Raw genomic sequence first — 24,121 nt, 5'->3', positions numbered from 1 at the left:
CTCCCGGTGTTGAGCCTGTCTCCGTTGCCATTGTCGTGTTCCTCCTCCACCACAGGCAGATGAGTACCCGGCGACCAGACAGCTAACGTAGCCTCCCAGTTTCGGAACCAATTGATAGCCCAATTCCGGCAACCAGGATCTATCGACAACCGGCCCCCCCTTCCCCCTTCCGAACTCGACTCTCATCACGATGCTGTCCAATCCGCCCCACGGCGGTCTTCAGGCCCGGAATCGACAACACCGGAGACAAAATTCGACGCCGACCGGCTTCGAAGCGATGAAGATCGCGGCAAACCTGCCCCCCTTGCATCAGCACGCCCAGCAAAGATCGCGCATATCCCATCGCCGGGGTATGAGCCTGGATACTCGACGACACCAACACCAGCGGCAACAACATATACAACAGCAGATGCAATCCCCGACGACACAGCTACGGCAGGAGTTCCCAACGGTAAGTAACGCTACTAACAATACAGGATCAATCACACCACAGCATGTGCTGCGAGAAGCGCAGCAGCAACGCATAGCTCGCCCGGGCCCCCAGCAAGCGTACACGAACTTGGCAAGCGACGAGAACTATCTTCTGTCCCCGCACGGGACGCCGCGGAGCCAAAGCTTCGAGGAACAGTGCTTCGGTAGTATTCCGAACCACCCAGACATGCAAATCAATTTTGACCTGTACAATGGTCCCGTGAATGTAAACATGAAGAAGAACCAGGAGAGCTTCTCCATCAACATAACCACGTCTCAGGACTTCGAGCCGTTCCCATCTAGTGCTTTATCCACGCCAACCTTCGTGGGCTTTCACGAGAGTCCGTCCGGTAGTGCTGGCTGGATCTCCGAGGGGGAGACGGCCAGCACTAGAGGACAGTCACGTCGGATTAGCAACGGTATCATGGATCGGGTTGCCAAATTTGAGAATATCGGAACCGAGGTTCCCCGGAGACCATTAACGCCCCGCCAGAATGTTACAGGTGGGCCACCTGTCTGTTGGCTGGCCAACGACGTGATGCTGACGGTGACCAGATTATTTTCCTCTGACGCCCAGAGATACACCGCACGATCGAACCATCAAGCACGGCCAGCAGCCGCAGAGTTTCGCAGACGGTTACGATGAGTCCGCCGTAGAGACCATCAAACCGACGAGACAGCCCAACCGACAATCGCAGACCACCTTTGACGAGATGCGTAAGGCTGCCGAGGCTCAGATTTCGATGCCATTGTCGGATCGAGGAGGCGCGATGCCGCTACTAGAGACATTCAATCCCCCTTCCTCGGACCCGATGTCGGACTTTCTGAACATGAGCTCCATCGGGAACAGCGGCCTCAGGATCGACACTACCTTTGACGGGCTCACCGCATCTTCGCATCAACTCAGCGCCAGCTCAGACCTGTCCGCGCAGACGTCTCCCATCACGCCGCACATTGGCGAATTCGATAGTTCCTGGGACTATAAGCCGGATCTGCGAGTTCTTGACGCGGGATCCGACGGGCTTCTTAGCAAAGGGTCCCCCTTGACCGAGGCGCTTTCCCGCCGAGGCACCCCCCAGCATCGCCGAAATGAATCCGTCGCCAGCATAGCTAGCGCGGCGAGCATCGCGAGCATCGACATCGAGAAGACCAAAACATCCACGGGGATCACTCTCGAAGACATCCACCAATACATCCAAGGGCCCGATCCTCGGGACAACAAATGGACATGCGTCTTTGAAGACTGCAACAAGAAGTTCGGCCGCAAGGAGAACATCAAGTCCCATGTGCAGACCCATCTCAACGACCGCCAGTACAAGTGCCCGACGTGTCATAAGTGTTTCGTCCGACAACATGATCTGAAGCGCCACGCAAAGATCCATACCGGGATCAAGCCGTATCCCTGCGAGTGCGGCAACAGCTTCGCACGCCACGACGCCCTCACGAGACACAAGCAACGCGGAATGTGCATCGGCGCTTTCGATGGCGTGGTGAGGAAGGTGGTGAAGCGGGGCCGTCCCCGAAAGCACCGACCGGACATGGACGAACGCAAGGAGAAGTCGACGCGGACTCGCAAGAAGAACCAGTCGATATCGTCAATTTCCTCCCAGTCGGGCTACTCTGACAGCTCGGCAGTCAATTCCCCCGAGAATGTCGAGCCAGACTTCGCGCTGGACGATATTATGGACGTATCGCTGGGCGGGACAACGATGAATCCAAGCTCCCTTCAGGGCCTAGGCTCCTCTTCGGCGCCGATGCCATGTCTCTCCACCGACGCACCGTTGAGTACACACTCGCCGTCGGCCACGAGCGTACACTCTTACGTCTCGCAATTGTCGCACATGTCACTCCACCAAGAAATTGCCGGTGAAGCGAGCTCGTCACGGCCGGGGTCCCCAGCCAAGAGCGTAGCGAGCCAATTTAACGAGCTCCCGGAGCTGTCGAGGTCGTCGTCGCCGCCGTCGTGCGGCCGTTACTTTGACGCGGAGCCGAACTCGAGCGGCCTCGAGGCCGCGATAAGCAGCGCCACAGAGACGTCGAGCATCCCAAGCTTCTCGGCGATGGGCGAGAACGACGACGACATCCTGCTTCAGTTCACCAGCAGCGACCCCGGCATGCTGATGCTCAGCTCGGACGCAAAATTCGACGAGGCATTTGATAGCGTGGACATGTTCACCAGCAACGACGATCTGTTTTTCGGTAGCGGCTAGGCCACTCGGGAAGTGGTGCGGCCGCATTGCGCACGTCTTTGTCCTGCCACGGGATGCCTCGCTTCTATGGCCATTTTCTTTTCTTTTTTTTCTTTCGGGTTCTCAACTTGACTAGAGGGAAGCAGGATATTTGCCGTCTTGGGGAAAACTTAATGAAGCTCGTATTGGGGTATAATTCTATACTTGACCCTGGTGCTCAATATGGACATGCTCGCGACTTGGGACGAAGGAAAATTATTGTGTGTATGATAGGATAACGGATTGCCATGAAGGGGTCGGGGCGGAGGGGGTTTCCAACTGGGTCACCTGGGCCGGTCAGTTTCGGCGTTTTAGCGCCGACGTGTCGTGGCCGTCTTTTCTGACGTCGCTTTGTTGCCGGTTGTCGGTCGTCAGTACAGGGCAGGCCCGCAGTGCCTCTCGTTTTATCTCTCTCATACCCCATAAGGGATCAGAATACCAATCTACCATCGTTGATGCGATCGCCTCCCAGTCGCCTATTCCTCCCGTAGTCTTTTTTCCACGATGCCTGTGCCTCTTTGCCTGCACCGAGCGCTTCTTGAAAGCGAGGTACCCGAAGTAAGCTGCAGCTGGGAGCCAGTCGGGCGCAGGTGCCCACCTGGCAACCTTACTTAGGTACCGTTATCGACCGCCACCGCCACTCCATCCTTTCCTAATGTAACTGCCTACCTCTTTTCCAGTCCTTGTCAGCTTTTCACCCTTCATTATTCAACGGCGACAGGTCATAGAGAACGTCCAGGTCTCTTGATATGACCTAGACAGACGAGTCATACCCGATCCCGGCGTCCTCCAAGCAGATCAGGCAAATTATCTTACTGTTAGAGAGGCATCAACGACGACGACACCCGTGTGTGCCGTCCTCGGACGCCCAAATTACGCCATCTAGCCCTCGAAGCAACCGGTCCCCCACCTAATCTAGGGATGAGGCACGAGGTATTCAGAGGAAGGGCTGCTCTGCTTTCACTTTGTTGAGGAGCACAGGCAAAGCTACCCGGCAGGCAAGATAGCAACTCTCCAAAATCTGCATTATTCGAAGACCACTGCCGGGAAGCTGTTGCGCTACTAAGGACGACACCCGACTAAAATGTTCACTCCCACTACGATTCCTTACCACGATCATTGGTTCCCCTCGGACATCCCTCATGCAGTAAACCTCACGAGTGGCCTACCTCACGGCCAAGATACTGATATCCTCCTTCTCCGATGCGGAGATGTCCGGAGCATCTTGTTCACAGCTTACTCTGAGCAAGGTCTTCGTAAGTTCCCAAACATTCTGCGTGACTGGTTTTTGATATCGTTGGGTTACTATCTGCGGGTCTAACGTGCAGGCCCTCCCATCAGCGGTTGATCCACCACCCTCCCGCCTTATCATTTCGAAGATGCCACTAACATGGGGACGATATACCGACAGCACCTCGAAGGCTTGACATCACATGTGTTCACGTCGAGCCGGCTCTACAAGGTAAGCATCACCTTCCCAGTAACTAAACACGCGTCGAACCAACCCTTCTAGCACGAAATATCTTTCTATATAATACCGCCCTAGTTGACGGCGTCGACATAGAAAGAGTGTGGGATATCTATTTTCACGCCCACATCGATGAAGACACAAAGAAAATTGTTGAGGAGCAGGCAAAAAAGGTATTGGCCCTATCGGATAGCCTCAGCGAGTGAAACAAGGGCAAATACGGGCCCATCCTGCCATTCTGGGACGCAGCCTCGCTCCGGCAAGTGAGGGAGACCTGGGCAAAGTACGTGTCGCCTCAATCTAACGGCATTGCCAGTTCAAAGGACATCTCATGCAGTCAGGGTCTCGCGAAAGATATTTGTAGAGAGAAAATAATCGTTGCGGGTATTAATTCCACAGCCCCATTGTCCTTTGCATCAAGAGACGGGGTTACTTCATCCTGCGAACACTCCTGGGAGTGCGGTCACCTCAGTAAGCAGCCGGCCACACTTCCAAACCCGTGAGCTACTAAGTCGACATTCGGCTGTAGCACAGATCCCATTTCAGGATTTCATACAGCAACTGCGTTCGCAAAATTGGCGCCAGGCTCCCCGCTCAGTTTCAACGCGGGCAAAGATGGCGGCGAAACCGTTCACGTTGTCCAGGCAGGGAAGAATCAATTTCGAGAATGGGCGGCATCATTCCAGAAGGCATTGGGTGGGCGTATCATACTCAGGTTCGCCGTCTCGGATGGCCTACGATTTGCTCACGCCCTCCAAACTATTTCGTCTTTAGGAGGTACTAGGCCGAGCCTCCACCACCGACAGCCGGACATAACGCCAATCCAATTTGATACCGGAGCCTCCAAGGCCAAAACCCCAGCACCTGTGAGGTTCGACTTAATTGATACATCGGGTCTGAACTACCGTGTTGGCGCGTTGAATGTATTGGTCGCGACCGGGCCATTGTTGAAACTATCGGTATCCTCAACCATATGGACCGATATACCACCGATAGAGGAGAAAGCGACTCAGAAACTCCCTTTGGACGCATTCCTCGGCGGGCATGCGCCAACTGTATCTCTACTACTAGGCCTCGTTCCGATCGACTACTGGACCAATGCGACGTCTGTGTCTTGCACACACGAAGTCCTGAGAAATGCTATAATCGCAAGCTCGACATGGCCTCTCCGCTCTAACTCCCGGTTGCCTTGGAAGCTGAGCACGACTTTTCTACGGAAACAAGGCAGCTCCGAGAGCCTTTTTGTTGAGCCGGGAGCACTTGCGGGATCCACCTTTCATATCTTCACAAAGATGTTTAAGGATGAGAAGGTCACAACTCGGTTAAGCTCCGGCCTCGGAGAGTTTACAGGCGAGTTAACGGACACTATGTACCCGCGATCCCACCGAGGAAGTTTCGCTGCGCTACTGAAGCGTGTCGAAGAAAATATCTCTACCGACTGGCCGAATTTCTGGGAGCAGCTATTGAGAATGATAGACCGGGACAGCGAAGACATGACAACGTTAGGAAACCTCTACCGCTAGGACCTAGGTGTGCAGCTCCACCTCTAGGGTCTGTACACGGAAAGTTGGCTGGAGGCTGATGTCATGCCTATACCTGGCGAAGGCCGTTTTCACGCTTGGAGACACATCCCTGAAGTGGTCTGCCTGACAGTCACCGTGCCAAGGCAGCACATTGACTCCATATATGGGACCGACCTGACAAAGATGAATGTGCCGCCAGCTCTCGAAGGTCAACTCAGATCGAGTGGACTCGACGATTCACAAAAATTATTTTCCAGTGTAGACGTCGTTTTCGGGCATGTTGACACGTCTGGAGACCGCATATCCGAAGATTTCTCGATAACGGTCCGCCAAGATCCTCTGAGTTGGAAAGGAGCCTCGCCCGTAGTGGTTTCGTACTATGTCCCGTCGAGCGCACTGCAAGCTGAACCGGATGGCGTAGAAGTTGGGCTCTGTATTCGGAATACCATCAAGAATAAGTATACGCTTAAGGACCACATACCCACGATGGACATCTACATGACGAACCTTAGCAATGAATCACACGTTTTCGTCACTAAGCATGCGCCCGGGATGTCTAACCGCTCCTTTACGAGCAATCAGATAGACGGCGATACCGCGAATAGTGGCAATACGATAGACACTCCCCAAACAAACGTACCGGCTGCTATACGGTTTACCGTGAACTTGGAAGGCGACGAGATTAAGTCTCTGTGTGCACGTGTCAGTTTCTCGTCACAGAAAGACAAGGCGCTATTAACAGAGCGTTTGCCCATGAAATTAGAGCAATCCTCGCCGTTTTCGATGGATATCATATTTGGAGGAAAAAGTACTGTCGTTTACCCAGTCTCATTCCCGGCTCCCGTTCTCAAGGAAACCGCTCGAACGCGTATTGCGCGCACGTCGGGTTACGTCGAGATCACTGCACTTGTGCCGGACCCTCTGGCATCGGAGCTCTCGTCATCATTCATTTACCCCACTATGCTCGGGAAAGACTCCGTCCCTATCTTGCTCAACAGCCAACACGTCAACTTGGACTCTTTGCCGGTTCTCAACGTAGATCGAGTTCACAAGAAAGCCAACGCATGGTTGTGTACACTGGCCTCATACCAATTCTCCGCCCGCGAGCGGCGAATGCGGGACTTGAGCATGCCGGACCAAGGCATCTCAAATTCGGTACGCCTCGACTTCGAAGAGTCCCCTTTTACCATATTCATGCTGGCGTCGGGTCTTCAAGGCGTACAAATAGGCCTTTTTGCTCTCAGGTATCCCCCAGACGGAAATCAGATCCTGATTTTCGTCCGTGCGATCCGGCTCAACGGGGCTGAGAGCTCCGTCGTAGCAGACGCCGTAGCTATCTCCGTCACGAGGCAGCTCATCGACTCCGGAGAGCTCGCAGAATTTCCCCTCATCCTTCGAGAGTTGGAGATGTGCGTCGTTGACGTAAGTTACGAGGAGCTCCTACTTTGGAAAAAAGTCTTGCCCGCCTTCGTCGAGCGATGCCGCACGTGGAGTCACGGCCCTGAATGCGAATACAGGAGACCTGGCGCTACGATTCCGCTTAGCGTTGAACCTGGAAAATAGATCATATGTAGTTGCGGCAACGGGAAATTTGCAGAGCGGTTTGTGAGCATACCGGGGTGGGAAAATGTTTCCCAGTACGCGGTGCGCCTCGCGATTAGCCCGACGTTCGCTGTGCCCTTCATCGAGGATGTCGTGGACGTCAACTTAATACGTGCCCAGAAAAGTATAAAGGAGCTGCAAATGCAACAACTGCAACGCTACTGAGGGCAAGGGTGGTGGGCGGCTGTTAAAGTGCACGAGGTGCAAGGAAGCCATGTACTGTTCTCCAGAGTGTCAGCGCAAAGATTGGAAGAAGCATCGTATGGAATGCGAACCTAGCGACGCGACAGCAGGATGAGTACTATGGCATGCCTGCACATTCTCTCCACCCACCGAAGTAATAATACATACTTCTCGAGGACGTTTCCCTGACAGAGACGAGGGTTTGGATGACCACGGGAACTTTCACCAGGAGCATATTGACAAACTGTGGCATTGCCAGATATTCGCAGACGACCTGAAGTTTACGAAGTTAAGCCATGGGCCTAGCCAGGGGATCCCTTGGGAATCCGCCTCCGATGTTGAAGAGCATGCCTACCGTCCGACACGCCGTGACCCCAGAAACCGGCCTAGAGGGAAAGCAAGGGCCAAGCGTAAGCAGTCAGGCAGCATATGGCCAGGGGTGATGGGGTTACGGCAATATAGTATTGGAGCTGATTTGCTACGTATCGCCTAAGGTGCGAGCTACTGAATCCAGCTTATCAACTGGAGTCCGTTCTTAGGTCAACAGGTTTCCCTTACCCCTAACGGTGATGCCTAAGCATGGCCAAATCGAGCTTGATCTTGTTGCAACTGGTGTCGATACACAGTCAAGGCGGCTGCCCGGATATTCCACATTGGCGGAATGCCATAATGCATTGAATTATAGCCAGCTACATCGAATCTCGCCGTACGATGCCATACGTCCTATAAAGGTAAAATACAGGAAGTACAAAGAGAGGGACGAGTATCCCAAGCAGCAGTCAGGGGGTGCTAACTGTGCGAGATCGTAGTGTTCCTATACAAGACATACACGTCAGGAAGTCTAATAATGCTATACCTTGCCGAAGTGCTAGTAGGCTTGGAAATTGGGGAATGGCGTTGGCGGCTTCGTTTGCCGTTGCATTCCGGACGTGGAGGGTCGCGATCTTCAATCCTTCAATCCTTGACAGAAGGCTATGTGCGACTCTTGGAAGATAATCACTCCGGTGACGTTAACCATATCAGGAAGCTTCACCGGGGGGTATAGCTGTGCAATGGCATGGATCCGTAGCCTCACCAGCATTGTGAGGCTTCAAAAAGCTTGCCTACCATACCCCGTACGCGCACATGGGGGCAGACGTGGGCTCGGGACATACTTGCCTGCTAGAATGCAACGCGACGGTATTTAGCCTAAAGGCGTCAACCACCCCTCATGGGCCCATCCGCTCGAGGGCATCGTAGCGGCGCGACAGTAGCAGGTAGTGTCATCATACCAAACCCGGGTCAGGCCGCAATCCCACCTACATACACACACAGCGAGCGACACCAATTCCCGCCCCGTGCGACGGGCTGATGACGAGGCCTACGTCAAGGCAAGGCGCCGCGCCGTGACACAGCGACTCGCCGCGCGTCGACTGCTGCCAACTCGGAAGGTGACATCTCCCACGGACAGAGACGCAGGCCGGGGCGCAGAATCCGCGAGCGCGCGCGCAGATGCCACCCGGAGTATAAGTCTTGAGTAATCGCATTCTATAATCCATCGGCCCATTTAGTCATGGCTGAGGGGACGCCTCGTGCTGCTGCCGCAGTCGGCAGATCCTGGAGGAGGGAGGCCAATAGTGGTGGTGATGGCGGCGGGAGGAAGAGGGGGAATACGGGGGTCCTGGTCTCTGCCTGCTTCGGTTCGACGACGGGAGGGTTGGAGTATTCCTCCAGAGCGACGATGAGCCTGGGCAGTCGGGCGATATACAAAGGGCGCTGTAGTCGTAGCGTCAGTGGCTTTATGGAGGTCCCCTGCAAGGGGAGTACGCGTCGCTGCTGATCGCTGCTGATCTTGTTGCTGTTTTCGATATTGTCGTTGTGGGATAATATTCTGCCAAAGAAGGCGAAGGCTGTCTCTGCGCCATGAAATCAAACTTCCCCCTCGCTCTCCTAGGCACATGCCTTCCAGGAGTGGCGGCCGCGGCCGCGGCGTACAACGTATCCGCCTTTCCCCCAAACTCCATCCAGCTCACCGAGGCGGACATCGGCGACTTCTCCTCTATCCGGTTCGGTGACGACACCGACGGCACGCCCCTCGACGTTGACGAGTCCGAGTGCAAGGTCTTCCCAGGGGATCCGGCCTGGCCCGCAGCAGAAGAGTGGGCGCGCCTGAACGCGACGCTAGGCGGCGTCCTGCTGAGGCCGACGCCCTCAGCCGCCGTCTGCTACCCAGGACCCGACTACGACCCAGAGCGATGCCAGTTCCTAGTCTCGAGCGCGTCGTCCTCGCACTACTGGCTCGACGAGCCGCTGGTCGCGCTGACGGAGTGGGCGCAAGGAGCCACCTGCGCGCTCTCCCTGGCCCCCGAGGGGAACTGCACCCGTGGCGGGTTCCCCGAGTACGTCGTCAACGCCACCACAGCCCGGCACATCCAGACGGCGGTCAACTTCGCCCGGAACAAGAACATCCGGCTCATCATCAAGTAAGAGTCCGCGGGATTTGCGCTCGCTCCTCTTTCGTCTTGGACTTGTGCTATCGCCCCGTAGTCTTCACCTATCTATTCCTTCTTTTCCCGTCTGCCTGCCTCTCGCAGCCGGCTAGGTGTCTGACCGCGGGAGCAGGAACACCGGGCACGACTTCGGCGGGCGGTCGGTCGGCGCGGGCGCGCTGAGCGTCTGGACGCACTACATCAAGACCACCGAGTTCCTGCCGGCGTACGAGGTCGGCGAGTACAGCGGCATGGCCGTGCACGTCGGCGCGGGCATCGAGTCGTGGGAGGAGCACAACCTGATGGCGCGGTACAACGTCACCATCCTCGCGCCCGGGTGCGGGACCGTCGGCGGCGCCGGCGGCTGGATGAGCGGCGGCGGCCACACAACCGTCAGCTCCCGCTTCGGCCTCGGTGCCGACCAGGTGCTCGCCCTCGGCGTAGTGACAGCCGCCGGTCGCTTCGTCGTGGCCGACCCGTACACCAACTCGGACCTGTTCTTCGCCCTGCGGGGCGGCGGCGGCGGTGAGTAGGGGGGGATGTATATCGGGGTTCCAGAAGATTTCCGGACTAATGGCAGCGTACTGCAGGGACGTACGGCGTGGTCACCTCGGCCGTCATGAAGGCCCACCCGCGGGTCACGGTGACGGGGTCGTCGCTCGCCATCGTGCTGGGTAACGGGACGTCGGCGCCTGGCGGGCAGCTCGTCGTAGCGGACGCGGACACGTTCTGGCGGGCCGTCGGGGCGTACTACCGGTTCGCGGCGCAGGTCCTGGACGCGGGGGGTTTCTGCTTCAGCTACATCTACCCGGCGGCGGGGGGCGGGTTCCTGTTCACGACGTTGACACAGCTGGTGGGCGGGGAGTGGACGCAGGAGGCGGCGGCGACGTTCGCGCGGCCGCTGTACGCGGCGCTGCGGGCAGCGGGGGTGGCCGAGGCGGCGGACCCAGCGCCGGGGCAGTTCTCGAGCGCGGCCTACGGGACGGCGCGCGCCGTCGCCGTGGGCCCGAGCCCCGGCAACACGCGCTACCGCTCGCGCTTGCTGCCGCGCGAGAACTGGGACGACGACGCGCGCTGGGCCCGCACCATGGCCGCCGTGCGCACCGCCACCGAGGCCGGCTTCGACAATGGCTTCTACTTCCACGGCACGCTCGCCTCGCCGACCGAGGACGTCGCCGGCTGGCCCGGCCGCGCGAGCGCGGTCAACCCCGCGTGGCGCCGCAACCGGATGCACGCCATGCTGAGTGCGTAGCCTTTTCCGTCCCCCCCCCCCAAGCCCTCCTCTCTCCGTCTCACTCTCTCGTCCCCGCCACGGCTAACCCGAGAGCACGCACGCGCAGTGGACCAAGCGCCGGCGCAGTCGGTGGAGCGCGACGCGATGATGCAGGACTACATGGACCTGCTGCGGGCGGCGTCGCCGGGGGCGGGCGCGTACATGAACGAGGGCGACCCGGGCGAGCCGGCGTGGCAGCAGGCATTCTACGGGAGCCACTACGCGCGGCTGCTCGCGATCAAGCGCGCGCGCGACCCCTGGGGCGCCTTCTGGGCGCCGACTACGGTCGGCAGCGAAGGCTGGGCGGTGCGCCCGGCTGCGGGGGCCGGGGACGGCGCGGGCGCGTACGCAGGCTCGCAGAACGGGAGGCTCTGTCGGACGGGGGCGTGATGGGGCGGGAGGACATGGGATGAGTTGAGTTGGGATGAGAAGGAGGCGCATGCGGGAGGGGACAGGGGGATGGGATGATGGGTTAGGTAGCTTCCATCCTGCTTAGTGTACGCAGGGAAACAGGGGACGGGTAGGAATTGTACACCTCTCGACGAAAATAGCGGTAGGCTATACTATACGAAATGAGCGCTGGCTCTATCGGCCACGGGGTCAACGACGCGCCCGTACAGAGACGCGCGCAACTGCCGAGCGATATGCGATGCGATGGGGGAATACAAAATAATTACCCACCTAGACGAGCAGCGAGCGGGGGTTCGCCGGATAATAACAATTAAAGAACACTCTCTCCAGGCCAGGGTCAGGACGCCGTCGGGTCCGCTATGCAAATAACCCGAAGGATGGCCGTACCGGCCCCAGCGCGGCCTCAGATGAGACGTGCAAGCGCCGACGAGGTGCCATCGCTCGCTGCCAAAACGGTAGGGGCACGCGCCCTCGACAAATGGGAGGGAAACGAGTGATGTCGTCGGCCGCGGGGTCACGACCGCACTCGCGAGACGGAGCTGTGGTTGAGCTGAACGAGCAGGCGCCGAGGGAGAGAGAGGGGGGGGAGGACACAAGGCGCGCTTGGGACGTCCCCTTTTCTTCTTTTTTTTTCTTCCTTCCTACCTCTCGTCCCCTTTTCTCCCCACGTCGGGCCTCGAATCAGACGGCAGCAATTTGTTCCGTCTCGACGAAGCAGGATGCCAAGCTTCGCGGCTGCGCTGGGCGGACACCCCTGTGATGGCTTGGCGCTGCTCGGGGCGGGTTTCAGATCCTCGGATCCGCCGCCCCCTGACCAGGTCGCCAGCGTCCGACCCTCTCGCGGCCCCCCCTTCGCCATAGCGTGAGCGTGGCATGATGAAGGAGGCTTCTCACACAGGATCCTGGATCGCTGGCTTTCTGACCGCGAAGGGTCGGTTAAGGTTAACCCACCCGGGGGAGGAGCCCAAAAGCTGTCGCCCGACGCAAGTCAGCCAGCCAGCCAGCCAGCTCTCACCCGTGTTTGACCATGTTTAGCATCGCATGGAGAAATCCCCTAGGACCGGGACAAAGGACCGGGGGCTGATCCCTACCCAACTATCTACGTACCCAGCAGCGCTCGTGCACGCTCCGGTCAGAGCCATATCATGCCTCGTCCTCCCGTCGTCGGGGCGGATGTCGACGGTTTCCTCCCACCTGCTCTTCTTTTCTTCCGTTCACACATACGTTCGCTTGACTCGCTCTTGGCAGCTAGTTCTTCTTTTTTCCGTTCTCTGTACCGTGGCTGGCCACCTTTTTTGTTGAATTCACTTCTGCCGTAAAATATACTATTTCTAATCATTTCTCGAGAGCCTGCGCCGACATCGTCGATTCCGATTCGACCCGATACCCTCCCTGTTCTTACACAGCAAGACCCCGAGTTCACACCCCTCACCCACCCTCCACCATCGTCATCATGTACGCCTCGCGATCATCCCTCCTCGCCGGCCTCCTCTGGGCCCTGTTTGTCGCGCTCGAGGTATCAGCGCTCGCCGTCGGCGGGGACGAGTCGTCTAAGACGGGCCTGCTACTAAGCCTGCGGCAGGCGGCGACGCCGGCGGCCGCCGCGAACGTGGCGTGCGCCGAGTACTCGCGCGTGGCGAACTACTCGGTCATCGCGGGCAACTCGACGTACCGGGCCGCGTTCCAGCAGGCGTCGCCGCTCGGCACCTTCGAGTCGACCGCCATCATCGACGGCGCCGTCAAGAAGCTGCCCGAGTTCCAGTTCGACGGCCCCATCAACGCCGCCTGCGGCAACCTCACCGAGGTCGCCATCGCCGGCGCCGAGGCCAACTTCACCCGCGGCGTCGTCGCCGAGTTCAACATCAACGCCGGCCCCCGCGCCGCCGCCGCCGCCCAGCTCGGCCTCGTCTTCTCCGTCGCTCTCGCCACTGTCGGCATGCTCTCGCTCCTGTAAGGGGGACCTCCGAGAGGAGAGGAGAACGAGAGGGGGGAGCGGAGAAAAGGGGAGCCCGGAGTACGCCGCCCAAGCGAGCAAGAGAGGCAGGCGAAGGGAAGAGAGAAGGACGAGACAGGTATCATGCCTCGGTTCCTGCCGCCGAGCAGGTCGATCCGGGCCGGGATGGGACTGCAGTGCCTATCGAGGACAGCCTCCCAAGCATAGCGAGAAGGGCGAAATAGAATACCCACAATAATGAATATTTTTAACGGCCGTCTTAGTCGTGTGCGTGGTGTGTGATTACACAGGAGGCTATGTGACCAGTCGTTTCCAAATGAGAGGGGCAGGTGTTTTCTCGTGACAGCATCAGTTTCTAACCGGAACCGCTCCAGCTATCGGAACATGAGCATGATTTGCCGGGCAATAGGAGATTGGTTACCTTCTCCAGCAGGTATATAGGGGTCTAGATACACACGCCTGACACAAAGCGAAAACGCGACCAATTCCTCTACACTAACGCCGAATCCAGCAGCCTCAAGCCGCGGCCCGTATGAAATACGCAAATCAGCATCGCTCACAGGCTACAAGACTCTGTAAACTAACCAAGACACAAAACCCCCTCGAGCCTAAACCGCCGCCACATCAAAGCAAATCCTGGGGAATCGCGAATCCGCTGTAGCCAGAGCTTAAACCAAGCCAGCCAACATGTTATCTCAGAAGCAGAGACGGCTCTCACCAGCCCCCGGCCCCGGGCCCGGGCAGCCCGGACTCCCGCTCGGCCCCCTGCGCCGACGCCAGCCACCGATTCCAGTCGACCTGGCCGTCGAGGTCCATGATATTCTGCCCGTCCGCATCTGCGTCCGCGTCGAGGTCTATGTCGGCGAACACGTCGGCCGCGTCGGCCCAGAGCCACGGCGCCGAGCCGAGGTTCATCATCGGCGGCCAGCTGTCGGCGGCGGCGGAGGACGACACGCCGTATGAGAACCCAGAATGGCGCTCGCCGGTGGCCGGGGGGTCGGCCGACCACGACGGGCTGGGGTCCTGGCTTGGGGGGTAAGGACTCTCCCCGAAGGCCGGTGAGACGCCCGCAGAGCACGTGGAGTCCAGGTTCGTCGTCCACATGGACTCGTGAACGGGCCTAGAAGCGGCGTACGCGAGGTTGTTCTGGTGCTGCGAAGCGTCGATCCTTTCCTCCCCCTCTCCCCCTTCTCCCGTCTGCACGACGACAATTGACGGGTTCTTGAACACGCCCTGCTGGGAACCACCACCATCCGGGTGCTTTGGGGGCCCTTGCTCGGACGCGGTAAATACGAGGCCGTGCCAGCGCTCGCGGAAGAGCTCCTGAGCCTTCTCGGCAGTGAGCGGCCCAGGGACGAGGGGGATGGGGACGTTGCGATCAGCGGTAGCCTCGAGGCGCTCAGCAGCGGCAGGGTCAGCACGGAGGCGTGCGAGCTCGGCCTTGCGGTGCCGACGGGCCCGGAGCGTGAGCCGGCGAAGGGGAACCCAGACGCGGTTGTTGCGGTCGAGGCGGGCTTGGTCGGGGATTAGCCAGGGGCTGTGGAGAGCAGCCCAGGCACGCTCGACGAGCGGCGACCAGGGGCGGCGCGTCACCTCCATGAGCAGCAGCACGACGCTATGCCAGTGCGTGTACGTCTGGTAGATCCAGCGCCACTGGCGACAGCGCGGTTCGGCGTTGAGCGCGTGGTTGTGCTCGGCCACCTCGATCGCTGCGACGAGCAGCCGGTCTCGCACGGCTTCGTCCGAGAAGGGCTGACTCGACAATGCCGAGAACAGCGCCGGCACCGACGTGAGAAGCCTCATCTTCGACATCACCAGCCGAACAACTGTCATCCCGACCCACCAGACGATGTTGTCCAGCTCGGCCGAGTAACGGCCGTACCACCCCTCGACGCTCGTGTACATCTCCTTCAGCAGCTTATTTTGCTCCTCCAAATTAGGCGGGCCTTCTTTGACTCCAGGGGCCGTCATCCGCCTCGTTATCACACATATATCAAGATTGACGAGCGGAATTCCCATGTCCGTGATCCCTTGCCGCTCTGATGGTGTCTCCTTGGTATCAGTATCAATGTCGTCATCATTGATATTAAGGGGAAACCGGGTGTCGAAGCTATCCATCGGGATGGAAAGTTCGGTTCCCTGGTCTTCGGATGCCCGTACGTCCAGCACGCAGACTGCCCACCACGCTCGCCGCCGCATCTCCACCTCGAAAGGCGTCAAGTTATTGAAATGAGAGCCGTCGCGATGCAACCCAAGAGCGTGTGCCATTCTGATGAGAAGCCCCGTCATCATCCACACAAATCTTGGGCTGTCGTAGCGGCGCACGAGGAAGAGAAATACGACGAAGGCTTGGACCAGCACAAGATCGGGGACGTTCAGGAAGTCTGCTTTGGCCAAGGCAAGCTCCAGACCGAGCCGATATTTGAGGTTGAGCTCCGCTCGCGTGTTGCCAAAGTTGGCTAGCACCTAGGGATGAAAAGGGAGTTAAGTTAAGTTGGCAATGAGGCGCCCGGGGACACTTACGTCTTCTTCCTCCATGGATGTGACCGCTGCATAGTACATGGAGAATAGTAAAGCCTCGTTAGCTGGCGTGAGCCCCGACCCGTCGGCTCCGGGCGATTCGCGAATCATCTTGGTGACTGTGGGGACATGGACAGTCCTCGTGAACAAATTCACATTGGTGGAGAAGAAGTCAATGAGGAGAGGTATGTGAGATGGTAGCGGCCGGAAGTCACTTAAGTCGGGGGCGGAACTCCGCAGATTCTGTCCAAATAGAAAGGCATGCCGCTCTGCCGGTGTTCGCTGGAGCTCCTGCGTTAAGGACGGGGCCGTTCCTGGCGAGTCTTCGTCATCTGAGGAGTCGGTATCAGCTCCCGGGAGCGCGCGGGCATCCATCTTCAAGCCGTCGAGCTATGCATACAAGTCAGTTTTGGCCAGGCAAATAGCCATAACGGGAAACCAGATGGTATCGAAACTGGGCGCACGTACTTCGTCACTAACACGGGACCAGAAGCCGCTGCTGATGTAACGGCTTCGGCTCCCGTCCTGGAGCACCATCCGGCCGAAATGTTTTTGCAAACCGGTGGCTCCCGTGCGAGACGACGGACTTGCCTGGTTGTCGGCATCCCGTTCGTGGGTAGAGCTGCCAGGGGAGTTGTTGCCCTGAGTCGAGCGATCGGGAGAGGATCTAGCGGCAGCGTTGGCTTGCTCGAGCTGGCCACTCAGCTCCTTGACGAGGCCCTCGAGGTTCTGCAACCTCTGCATGACCTGTTCAACCCCGGGATCGGCCGGCTGCGGAGCCTGGGCAGCCGGCGCAGCGTGAGCGACACGCTCGAGGCGACGGGCCCATTTCGGGGGGCGGTCATTGGCCGGGAAGACGCAGGCGATATTGGCGCGACGGCAGTTGGAGCAAGGAGACTGCTTGTCGCAGCGGACCTTGCGGCTGCGACACACCACGCAGCTGCGTAACTTGGAAGACCACGCAGAGGCCAGAGGGGCCAGCGCCGAGGACGAAGGCGGGTGTTTATCCGATCCCAGGCCAGCCAAGCTCGCGCCGACGCCAACGCTGACACCCGCGGCCGCGCCCGTAGGCGGCCAGCGTGACATGGTAGAATGGGGTTGTAGGGGAGAGTTGCTGAGAAGACGAGCCCGGGTAGAGTGATGGCCGGTTTCGCACCCACTAATTCCCCCCTTCGTGCTTGGGCTGCCTGGGGTTGACTCTCCCGAGCGTGTCTAGCCGGCGCAATCTCAACTCCGTCTCGTCGAAGGAGCGAGAACTGGCCGAGGGGGTCACGTGAAACGCTTACCGTACCTAGGTAAGCACCTCTTTAGGGATTGGAGGCAAATGTCTTGCCCTAAGGGAACAACCTAAGGAAGTAAAGTAGACAGATACCTAGGTAGGTAGTGAGTACTAACCCCTAATTTAGGTCTATTGATAGGTACCTAGGTAAGTTAATAAATACCTCCTATCTACGTAACCTACCTAGACCTCTTTAACTACCTATACTTCGGTAGGGATCTACTTTAGGTACATTAGGTACCTACCTGCCTACAGCCTATAGGCGCCTGTAAGTCTAGGTAGTAATCGACATGCATACAGGCGCCTCTCACTGAAGCATCCGGTGCGTTAGGAGGTAATAGGCGCCTCTACACGGTTTGAACAATGCATACATGCATACAGGTACCTAAGGTACCTACCTAGAGGCGCATCCTTCGGCCACCTCGGACGACTTTCGGGTCCCGCACTCCTAAGGGACTAAACCCAACTCTGATCCAACTCTCCATCCTATAACCCCAAAGACCATCGCCAGCGCCTATATAGAAATGTATACCTACAGTAGGTAGATACCTGAAACCCAGAAGGGTCAGACGGAAGTGGACAAGCGTACGAATGCCGGGGATGTCCGCATGTGGCTATACGTCAAGGAAGCCAGTCGCGAGGTTGCATGGACCGGGCGTGTGGCCACGCTACTGAGCATGTGGCCTAGCCCCAAGATCTCTGTCAAGCAGCACACCAACCAACAGACGCCAGCAGCCCGACCACCAAAGCCCCTGTCGACAGGTTCTGCGATTCAGAGCCATGGAGAGTATTCGGAACTACGGAGAGAGAAATCAGAGCCATGGAGAGAGAATTCAGAGCCACGGAGAGAAAACCCTCATCGCCGATGGCGCCCACCTTTATGGTGTCCGTGCCGGGCAAAGTCATCGTCTTCGGCGAACACGCAGCTGTGTATGGCAAGCCAGCCATTGCCGCAGCCATCTCTCTGAGATCCTATCTCCTCGTCACCACCCTCTCCAAGTCCCAGCGCACCGTCACGCTGAATTTCAGAGACATCGGCCTGGATCATACGTGGAAGATTAATACTCTGCCGTGGGACATCTTCCGCAAACCTTCCAAGAAACGGTTCTACTATTCCTACGTCGACTCCCTCGATCCCGAATTACTCGACGCCGTTATACCGTATGCAGAGGCTGTGTCGAAAGACCTTCCGGAAAAGAGGCGGAAGATGCATGTGCGATCTGCCACTGCCTTCCTCTACCTCTTCCTCTCCTTAGGCTCCCCGGAAAGTCCTGGGTTTATCTACACTCTTCGATCCACCATCCCAGTCGGCGCTGGTCTAGGCAGTAGTGCCAGTGTCTGCGTCTGCTTGAGTGCTGCGCTGCTCCTTCAGATACGCACCCTTTCAGGACCTCATCCTGACCAACTTCCCGAGGAAGGAGAGGTACAAATTGAGCGCATCAATCGCTGGGCATTCGTGGGCGAGTTGTGCTTGCACGGAGACCCTAGCGGGGTGGACAATACAGTCTCTGCAGGTGGAAAGGCTGCGATCTTCCAGAGAAACGGCTCGGGACCACTATCCGTCACTCCCCTAACCAAGTTCCCGAAACTGCCACTGCTTCTCGTTGATACACGACAACCACGTTCAACAGTTACGCAGGTTGAGACAGTTAAATCCTTGAATGCCAGCCACCCTATAGTGGCAGGGACAATCTTGGATGGAATTGGCCAGATTACAGCTTCTGCTTTGAAGCTCATTGCATCGGCCGATTTTGATGGGGACGGCGCCCCGGAGGCTGTCGAACGCTTGGGAACTTTGATCGGTATAAACCACGGGTTTCTGGTCTCACTGGGGGTTTCCCATCCCCGTCTAGAACGTATCCGCGAGCTCGTGGATTACGCCGATATCGGCTGGACAAAACTCACCGGTGCTGGAGGTGGTGGATGTGCTATCACCCTCTTTCGACCAGACGTTAAAGCCAAAACTATTAAAGAGTTAGAGAGTTAGTTCACTGCGGAAGGATTCCAGAAATATGACACTATCCTAGGCGCCGACGGAGTTGGTGTCCTTTGGCCAGCAATATTCCGAAGCAGCATCGATGGGGAGGCCAGCGAAGAGATCGATAAGGAAAAGTTCGAAAATGCTGTAGGTGCTCAGGGTACCGAACATCTTGTTGGAGTAGGTGCGCAGGAAAACCGGGCATGGAAGTTCTGGACGCGAGCTGTTATCTGAGATAAACAGAGACTATGATCACCCTCGAGAAGTATCGAGGCATGCCGAAGCTCCTCCCGATCTCTGGGTTCAAACCTCTTCCTTAGTACAAGGTCTATGGATCTTTTCCGCTTGACTTAACGACTGCTTCTAGGCCCAAGGAGGCCTACAACGCTCATTCTGTCAATGTCAAGGACTGCTCCGGCCCGGTGCTGCCACGGGAAGTCGTCGATTGACTCCTAAGTTGTAGCGTAGCTCATTCCAGACTTGACTACAGGTAGGAGGGATGCGCCTACCATTACTAAATAGGAGAACAGGGTGTTGTCGATGAGTTAGAGCACTTCTGGGCGCGGTTTGCGGCCATGTCTCCTCTCTTCTTCACGCATCATCACTAATTTTTGATGTATCATTCATTGCTATTGATGTGCCATCTACCCAGTCCGCGGCAGATCTCCAAAGCCCCAACCACACATTCCAGTAGGTTTTTTATTTTCCTAATCCGTGCTGTCGATGTTCATCTCGGTCGCTCACGATGCGCTAACTTGATCTCACCACAGGAGCTCTCCATACTGCTTCCGTCTCGAACCTTCGAAACAACCACAAGATGCCCAGACGCGCCACCATCCCCTCGCCAATCCGCGAAGCACTCATCGAATGCTTTCGCGCAATCACCCGTCTTGTCAGGCCCGATCGTCGTCGTCAGCTAGTACTAGTTGGCGGTGCGGCCAGTATTGCCCACTCCTCAGTCTAGAAGACTGAGGACGTGGATGTTGCGGCCCCTCCAGGCCCGATCATTGACATCCTGGAGGCGAGTAAGTCCTCACCTTTGCCCTCCCCGTCCCGGTCTTCAGATGCCAACCTGTCGACATCACCGCCGCAGTAGCGGCCGGCGCCCCCAGCTTCAGTCTCGAGACCGACGGCAAGATCTCGTTTGATGCGCCCCAAGGATTCAAAGTCAGAGTCGATCTCCTCGAGATCGGCGGCGAGTTGGGATGCGTCGAGCGGATTCACGCGACGGAACCTTTTTACGAGGGTTCTGTCGCGTCAAGGTCGGATCTCCTGAGGCTGAGGGCCATGACGGTGGTTGATCGAGGAGGTGATGGTGACGTTCTCGACTTCTTGTGGTTGTTGGAGGTGGTGAAAGCAGGTCAACATCTTCCGGAGCTAGACAGTCAAGAACTGGAGTGTGTGATTGGGGCAGCGGAGGCGTGTCTACCAGGGTTGGGTCAACTAGCTGCTGTCGCCGTTTTGGGCGAGCGGGATAGCGCTGCTGCTTTGCAGCTGTAATTTTTCTATATATCATATATAAAAATTATAAACTACAATCAATCATCGTATAATTCTCACCGCTGCCTCCTTTTCGGCGTGCGCCACGAATCTATATTGATTTTTATAAAACAAAATAAGTAACGAGAATATTATAGACTACGCTTAATAGTAGAGTCTTGGTTAACACGAGAGCTTGGTACGTAATCCCGCTCCTAGCGCTAGTAAAGTAATAAGGTTAGTAGTTATAGGTACAGCTTATAAAGTGTACTTTTTCTTCTTTTTCTTTTCGTAAAGCTTTAAATTGTTAATGTATAGCTTTGACTTAACGAATAGCCCTGAAAACCGTAATAGAAAAGGTATTTAAATATATAAAAATGTTATTAAAATATCTAAAAATAGAAAAGTTTAAATGAAAAACTATATTATAATCATAACACCTTTTTTAAAAAGGTTTAATTAATATGAATAATATAAATAACTTTAATAATTAACACAATTATTACTAAGTAATATTTAATTTAGGTGGTCCGCGAAGGGGTAGCCTAAAAAGGTGTAGGGTAGCTTATATATTTAGTCGTTCCGTACTTTAGATTTCCTTTTAAACATTCAGCCAATCTACTCTTCCTACCTACGTCCGCTTGCCACCTTCGCGCGCAACCCGCATCATCACATTTCACAGTGACATAATTTAACAAGTGGTGGGATCCTACGACTTACGATTGAACCTCAACCCTCATAATTAGGTGACAGGCCTAATCTTCCTCTAATACTTCATCAATCTTCACCGGCATCAGCTACTGGCTCTTTACAAGGTCGTTCCCGAAAACAACACTTCCTTACACCGAACGGCCTTTTACAGATCTCAAAACATTAGAAATCATTTCTACGATCGTGTCCTATTTAGTCTGCCATCCTAATCTCTAGACTAAGCAGAGACTTGTCTTTAGTCATGATGCAGACCTCTGGAGTGGAATCCTTCGTCAAGACAAAAATCCTGATTTTATCCGACACACACGGCATGAGCCTCGCAGGGAAGATCCCTAGCCAACCCGCAGATGTTGCCATCCACTGCGGAGATTTGACTGAGGAGTCGAAGCTCGATGAGTTCCGCGCGACTCTCGAGCTCTTGCGCGCTATCAAAGCCCCTTTGAAGCTTGTCATCGCCGGCAACCACGATTTTACGCTCGATACCTTGAGCTTTAGAAAGAAGGTTGAAGAAGCAAGACCGCGATTGGAACCAGAGCTTGTAGCAAAATTCTATGGACAATATGAAGAGGCAAGATGCCTGTTATTGGATGCGAAAAAGGACGGCATCTATCTTCTCGACGAAGGCATACATCGAATCGGTCTACAAAATGGCGCCACGCTGGCTATTTACGCAAGCCCATACACGCCGTCATTGGGAGATTGGGGTTTTCAGTACCGTCCATGCGAGGGCCACACATTCAGCATCAAAGAAGGAACCGACATTATGATCACTCATGGGCCACCACGGGGTATCTTAGATCGAACAAACTCTCGGGAGCGAGCAGGATGCCCGGATCTCTTCACGGCTGCGGCCAAAGTGAAGCCGCGAATACACTGTTTCGGTCACATTCATGAAGGTTGGGGGGCGAGGATGGTTACGTGGAGAGAGACGCTCAGCGAGAAACCTTCGCACCTGACTGACATCGATAATAGTAGGTCTTTTGTCATTGAACAGCTCAACACGTTGCAAAGGGGCAAATTCGACACACCTGAGGATGCAAAGAGGAAGGAGGAGAAGGTTAGGAAATATGCTGAACAGAAGTTTTGCGGTGCGAGTTACTGCTACGGCGATAGGACGGTGCCAGAGGCAGGAAAGCAGACGTTATTTGTGAACGCATCAGTCAAGGGTGATGAGGACATGCCTATTCAGCTGCCTTGGCTTGTGGAGTTAGAACTACCTAAGGTAGCTACTAGGAAGCGGGTTAATACACCGGAAACGATACTATAGTAAAAAGGGAGCGCGCTCTAGACGTGAACTAAACCAAAGTTAAGAAACTATCTCTAAAACGACGATAACGTAATAGTAGTAGAAGAATAGAGAAGAGTAATATAATCTTCTCTGCGAGTAGTAGGAAAAATTCTACTAATAATATAAAGTCGTTAAAGTAATTGTTACGTAGGCATGCACCCCTAGTGGGAACCACCTAGCTTACTTAAGTTAGCTGAGTACTACTATATGTACCTATAGATCGCTCTATATTCTCTAGTAGCTTTCCTTTTTTTCTAGTTAGTTAATATATACCTTCTTATCCTTATTTTATTACTTTTTTTACGAATAACCTATTAACTTAAGCTTAGCTTTCGTTAATTACGTAATAGTTATAAGCCCGGGGTACTTCTAAGGAGTTATTATTACTTAGGTTATTCTAGCGTAAGTAAGTAATATATTTATTTATTTCTTAGATCTTACGATTATACTCCCTTTTCCTTTCTATACCGGTACTTTACTCTCGCGTTTAGCTTTAGATAGTCGCTTATTTATTTCGCTATAACGATTAATACGTCCGAATTCTCCCTGGATAAAATTCTAGTTAACGTTTACTTACGAGCTTACGATAAGTAGCTACGTTAGTTCCTAACGCTTAAGTCGATAGCTACTTAATTCGGTATCTAGAAAGACGTTAATTTAGATAGAGCTAAGTTTAACGTTACTTAAGTCGTAGTAGGTACTTTTAAGGAGTATATTACTTAAGAGAACGAACTTCTTAAAGAAAACTATAAGAAAGCCGTCTACGAATAGGCGTCGATCTTAACCGAAGACCGAGGAGATTAACTACTAAGGCTTAAGGTACGAACTCGAGAGTAATAAACGGTAGCGTATAATAAGTTCGTTTCCTAGTAAATAACGATCGAGGCTTAGGTTATAGCTACTAATAAGTAGCATAGGGTTTTCTATGGCTAGATTCTCGCTTCCGTTTCTATAGGCTTTTTTAAGGTAGCTAATATGGAAATATAGTTCCTAGATCTCGATCCGATTATTTAAAACCTCGTAAAGATCTTCCGTAAGTAAATCGCTTCTACCGAAGCCGTTATTAAGACGCTTATTAAACGAGAATATCGTAAGGTACTCTAGAGAGTAAAGGTAGGTACTTATAATCCCGAGTAATTTTATGCTATATGGTAATACGCTTTCCTTTACGCTCGCGCTTATTATATTAACGAGATTAAGGGCGTTATAGGAGCAAAGGATTTCCTCGAAGTAGTTAGGGTTAAGATCGTAATCGACTAAGCTATACGGATATTAATCGCTTTTA

The 24,121-nt window shown here is 55.3% G+C and overlaps 8 protein-coding genes across 8 annotated transcripts; 7 read left to right on the top strand and 1 right to left on the bottom strand.

Annotated features, from left to right (window-relative positions):
* The first annotated feature begins 45 nt into the window (after positions 1-45).
* On the top strand, positions 46-3,346 carry GGS23DRAFT_522137 (uncharacterized protein). Its single transcript, XM_051514660.1, has 2 exons — positions 46-974; positions 1,027-3,346. Exons 1-2 carry the CDS (start codon positions 191-193, stop codon positions 2,679-2,681), a joined length of 2,439 nt encoding a protein of 812 aa, XP_051372653.1. The 5' UTR covers positions 46-190; the 3' UTR covers positions 2,682-3,346.
* Positions 3,347-3,783: 437 nt separating this feature from the next.
* On the top strand, positions 3,784-7,590 carry GGS23DRAFT_604876 (uncharacterized protein; the record flags this gene model as incomplete). The annotated part of the gene is made up of 10 exons (XM_051519670.1): positions 3,784-3,955; positions 4,111-4,161; positions 4,213-4,340; positions 4,380-4,450; positions 4,484-4,666; positions 4,697-5,126; positions 5,166-5,668; positions 5,735-7,112; positions 7,254-7,391; positions 7,459-7,590. The coding sequence occupies 10 exons, from the start codon at positions 3,784-3,786 to the stop codon at positions 7,588-7,590; spliced, it is 3,186 nt and encodes a 1,061-aa protein (XP_051372652.1).
* Positions 7,591-9,199: 1,609 nt separating this feature from the next.
* Positions 9,200-11,899, top strand: GGS23DRAFT_620828 (FAD-binding domain-containing protein). Its single transcript, XM_051521132.1, has 4 exons — positions 9,200-9,937; positions 10,077-10,468; positions 10,534-11,187; positions 11,284-11,899. Exons 1-4 carry the CDS (start codon positions 9,378-9,380, stop codon positions 11,604-11,606), a joined length of 1,929 nt encoding a protein of 642 aa, XP_051372651.1. The 5' UTR covers positions 9,200-9,377; the 3' UTR covers positions 11,607-11,899.
* An 884-nt stretch (positions 11,900-12,783) lies between these two features.
* On the top strand, positions 12,784-13,938 carry GGS23DRAFT_522073 (uncharacterized protein). The gene has a single exon (XM_051514658.1). It carries the CDS (start codon positions 13,081-13,083, stop codon positions 13,579-13,581), a length of 501 nt encoding a protein of 166 aa, XP_051372650.1. The 5' UTR covers positions 12,784-13,080; the 3' UTR covers positions 13,582-13,938.
* On the bottom strand, positions 13,939-17,489 carry GGS23DRAFT_522072 (fungal-specific transcription factor domain-containing protein). Its single transcript, XM_051514657.1, has 3 exons — positions 16,570-17,489; positions 16,105-16,491; positions 13,939-16,047 (listed from the first exon to the last, which is right to left on the bottom strand). Exons 1-3 carry the CDS (start codon positions 17,185-17,187, stop codon positions 14,296-14,298), a joined length of 2,757 nt encoding a protein of 918 aa, XP_051372649.1. The 5' UTR covers positions 17,188-17,489; the 3' UTR covers positions 13,939-14,295.
* A 756-nt stretch (positions 17,490-18,245) lies between these two features.
* On the top strand, positions 18,246-19,854 carry GGS23DRAFT_620824 (mevalonate kinase; the record flags this gene model as incomplete). The annotated part of the gene is made up of 2 exons (XM_051521131.1): positions 18,246-19,331; positions 19,368-19,854. The coding sequence occupies 2 exons, from the start codon at positions 18,246-18,248 to the stop codon at positions 19,590-19,592; spliced, it is 1,311 nt and encodes a 436-aa protein (XP_051372648.1). The 3' UTR covers positions 19,593-19,854.
* A 321-nt stretch (positions 19,855-20,175) lies between these two features.
* Positions 20,176-20,858, top strand: GGS23DRAFT_604872 (uncharacterized protein; the record flags this gene model as incomplete). The annotated part of the gene is made up of 3 exons (XM_051519669.1): positions 20,176-20,277; positions 20,323-20,383; positions 20,452-20,858. 3 exons carry the CDS (start codon positions 20,176-20,178, stop codon positions 20,856-20,858), a joined length of 570 nt encoding a protein of 189 aa, XP_051372647.1.
* A 591-nt stretch (positions 20,859-21,449) lies between these two features.
* GGS23DRAFT_566040 (ser/Thr protein phosphatase family protein) lies at positions 21,450-22,854 on the top strand. The gene has a single exon (XM_051516249.1). The coding sequence runs from the start codon at positions 21,790-21,792 to the stop codon at positions 22,813-22,815; it is 1,026 nt and encodes a 341-aa protein (XP_051372646.1). The 5' UTR covers positions 21,450-21,789; the 3' UTR covers positions 22,816-22,854.
* The last annotated feature ends 1,267 nt before the right edge of the window (positions 22,855-24,121 follow it).

This window comes from Durotheca rogersii (assembly GCF_024521655.1).
Source record: "Durotheca rogersii strain YMJ 92031201 chromosome Unknown GGS23scaffold_8, whole genome shotgun sequence".
In the NCBI taxonomy this organism is placed as follows: domain Eukaryota; kingdom Fungi; phylum Ascomycota; class Sordariomycetes; order Xylariales; family Xylariaceae; genus Durotheca; species Durotheca rogersii.
This window is presented reverse-complemented; position numbering and strand designations above follow the sequence as displayed.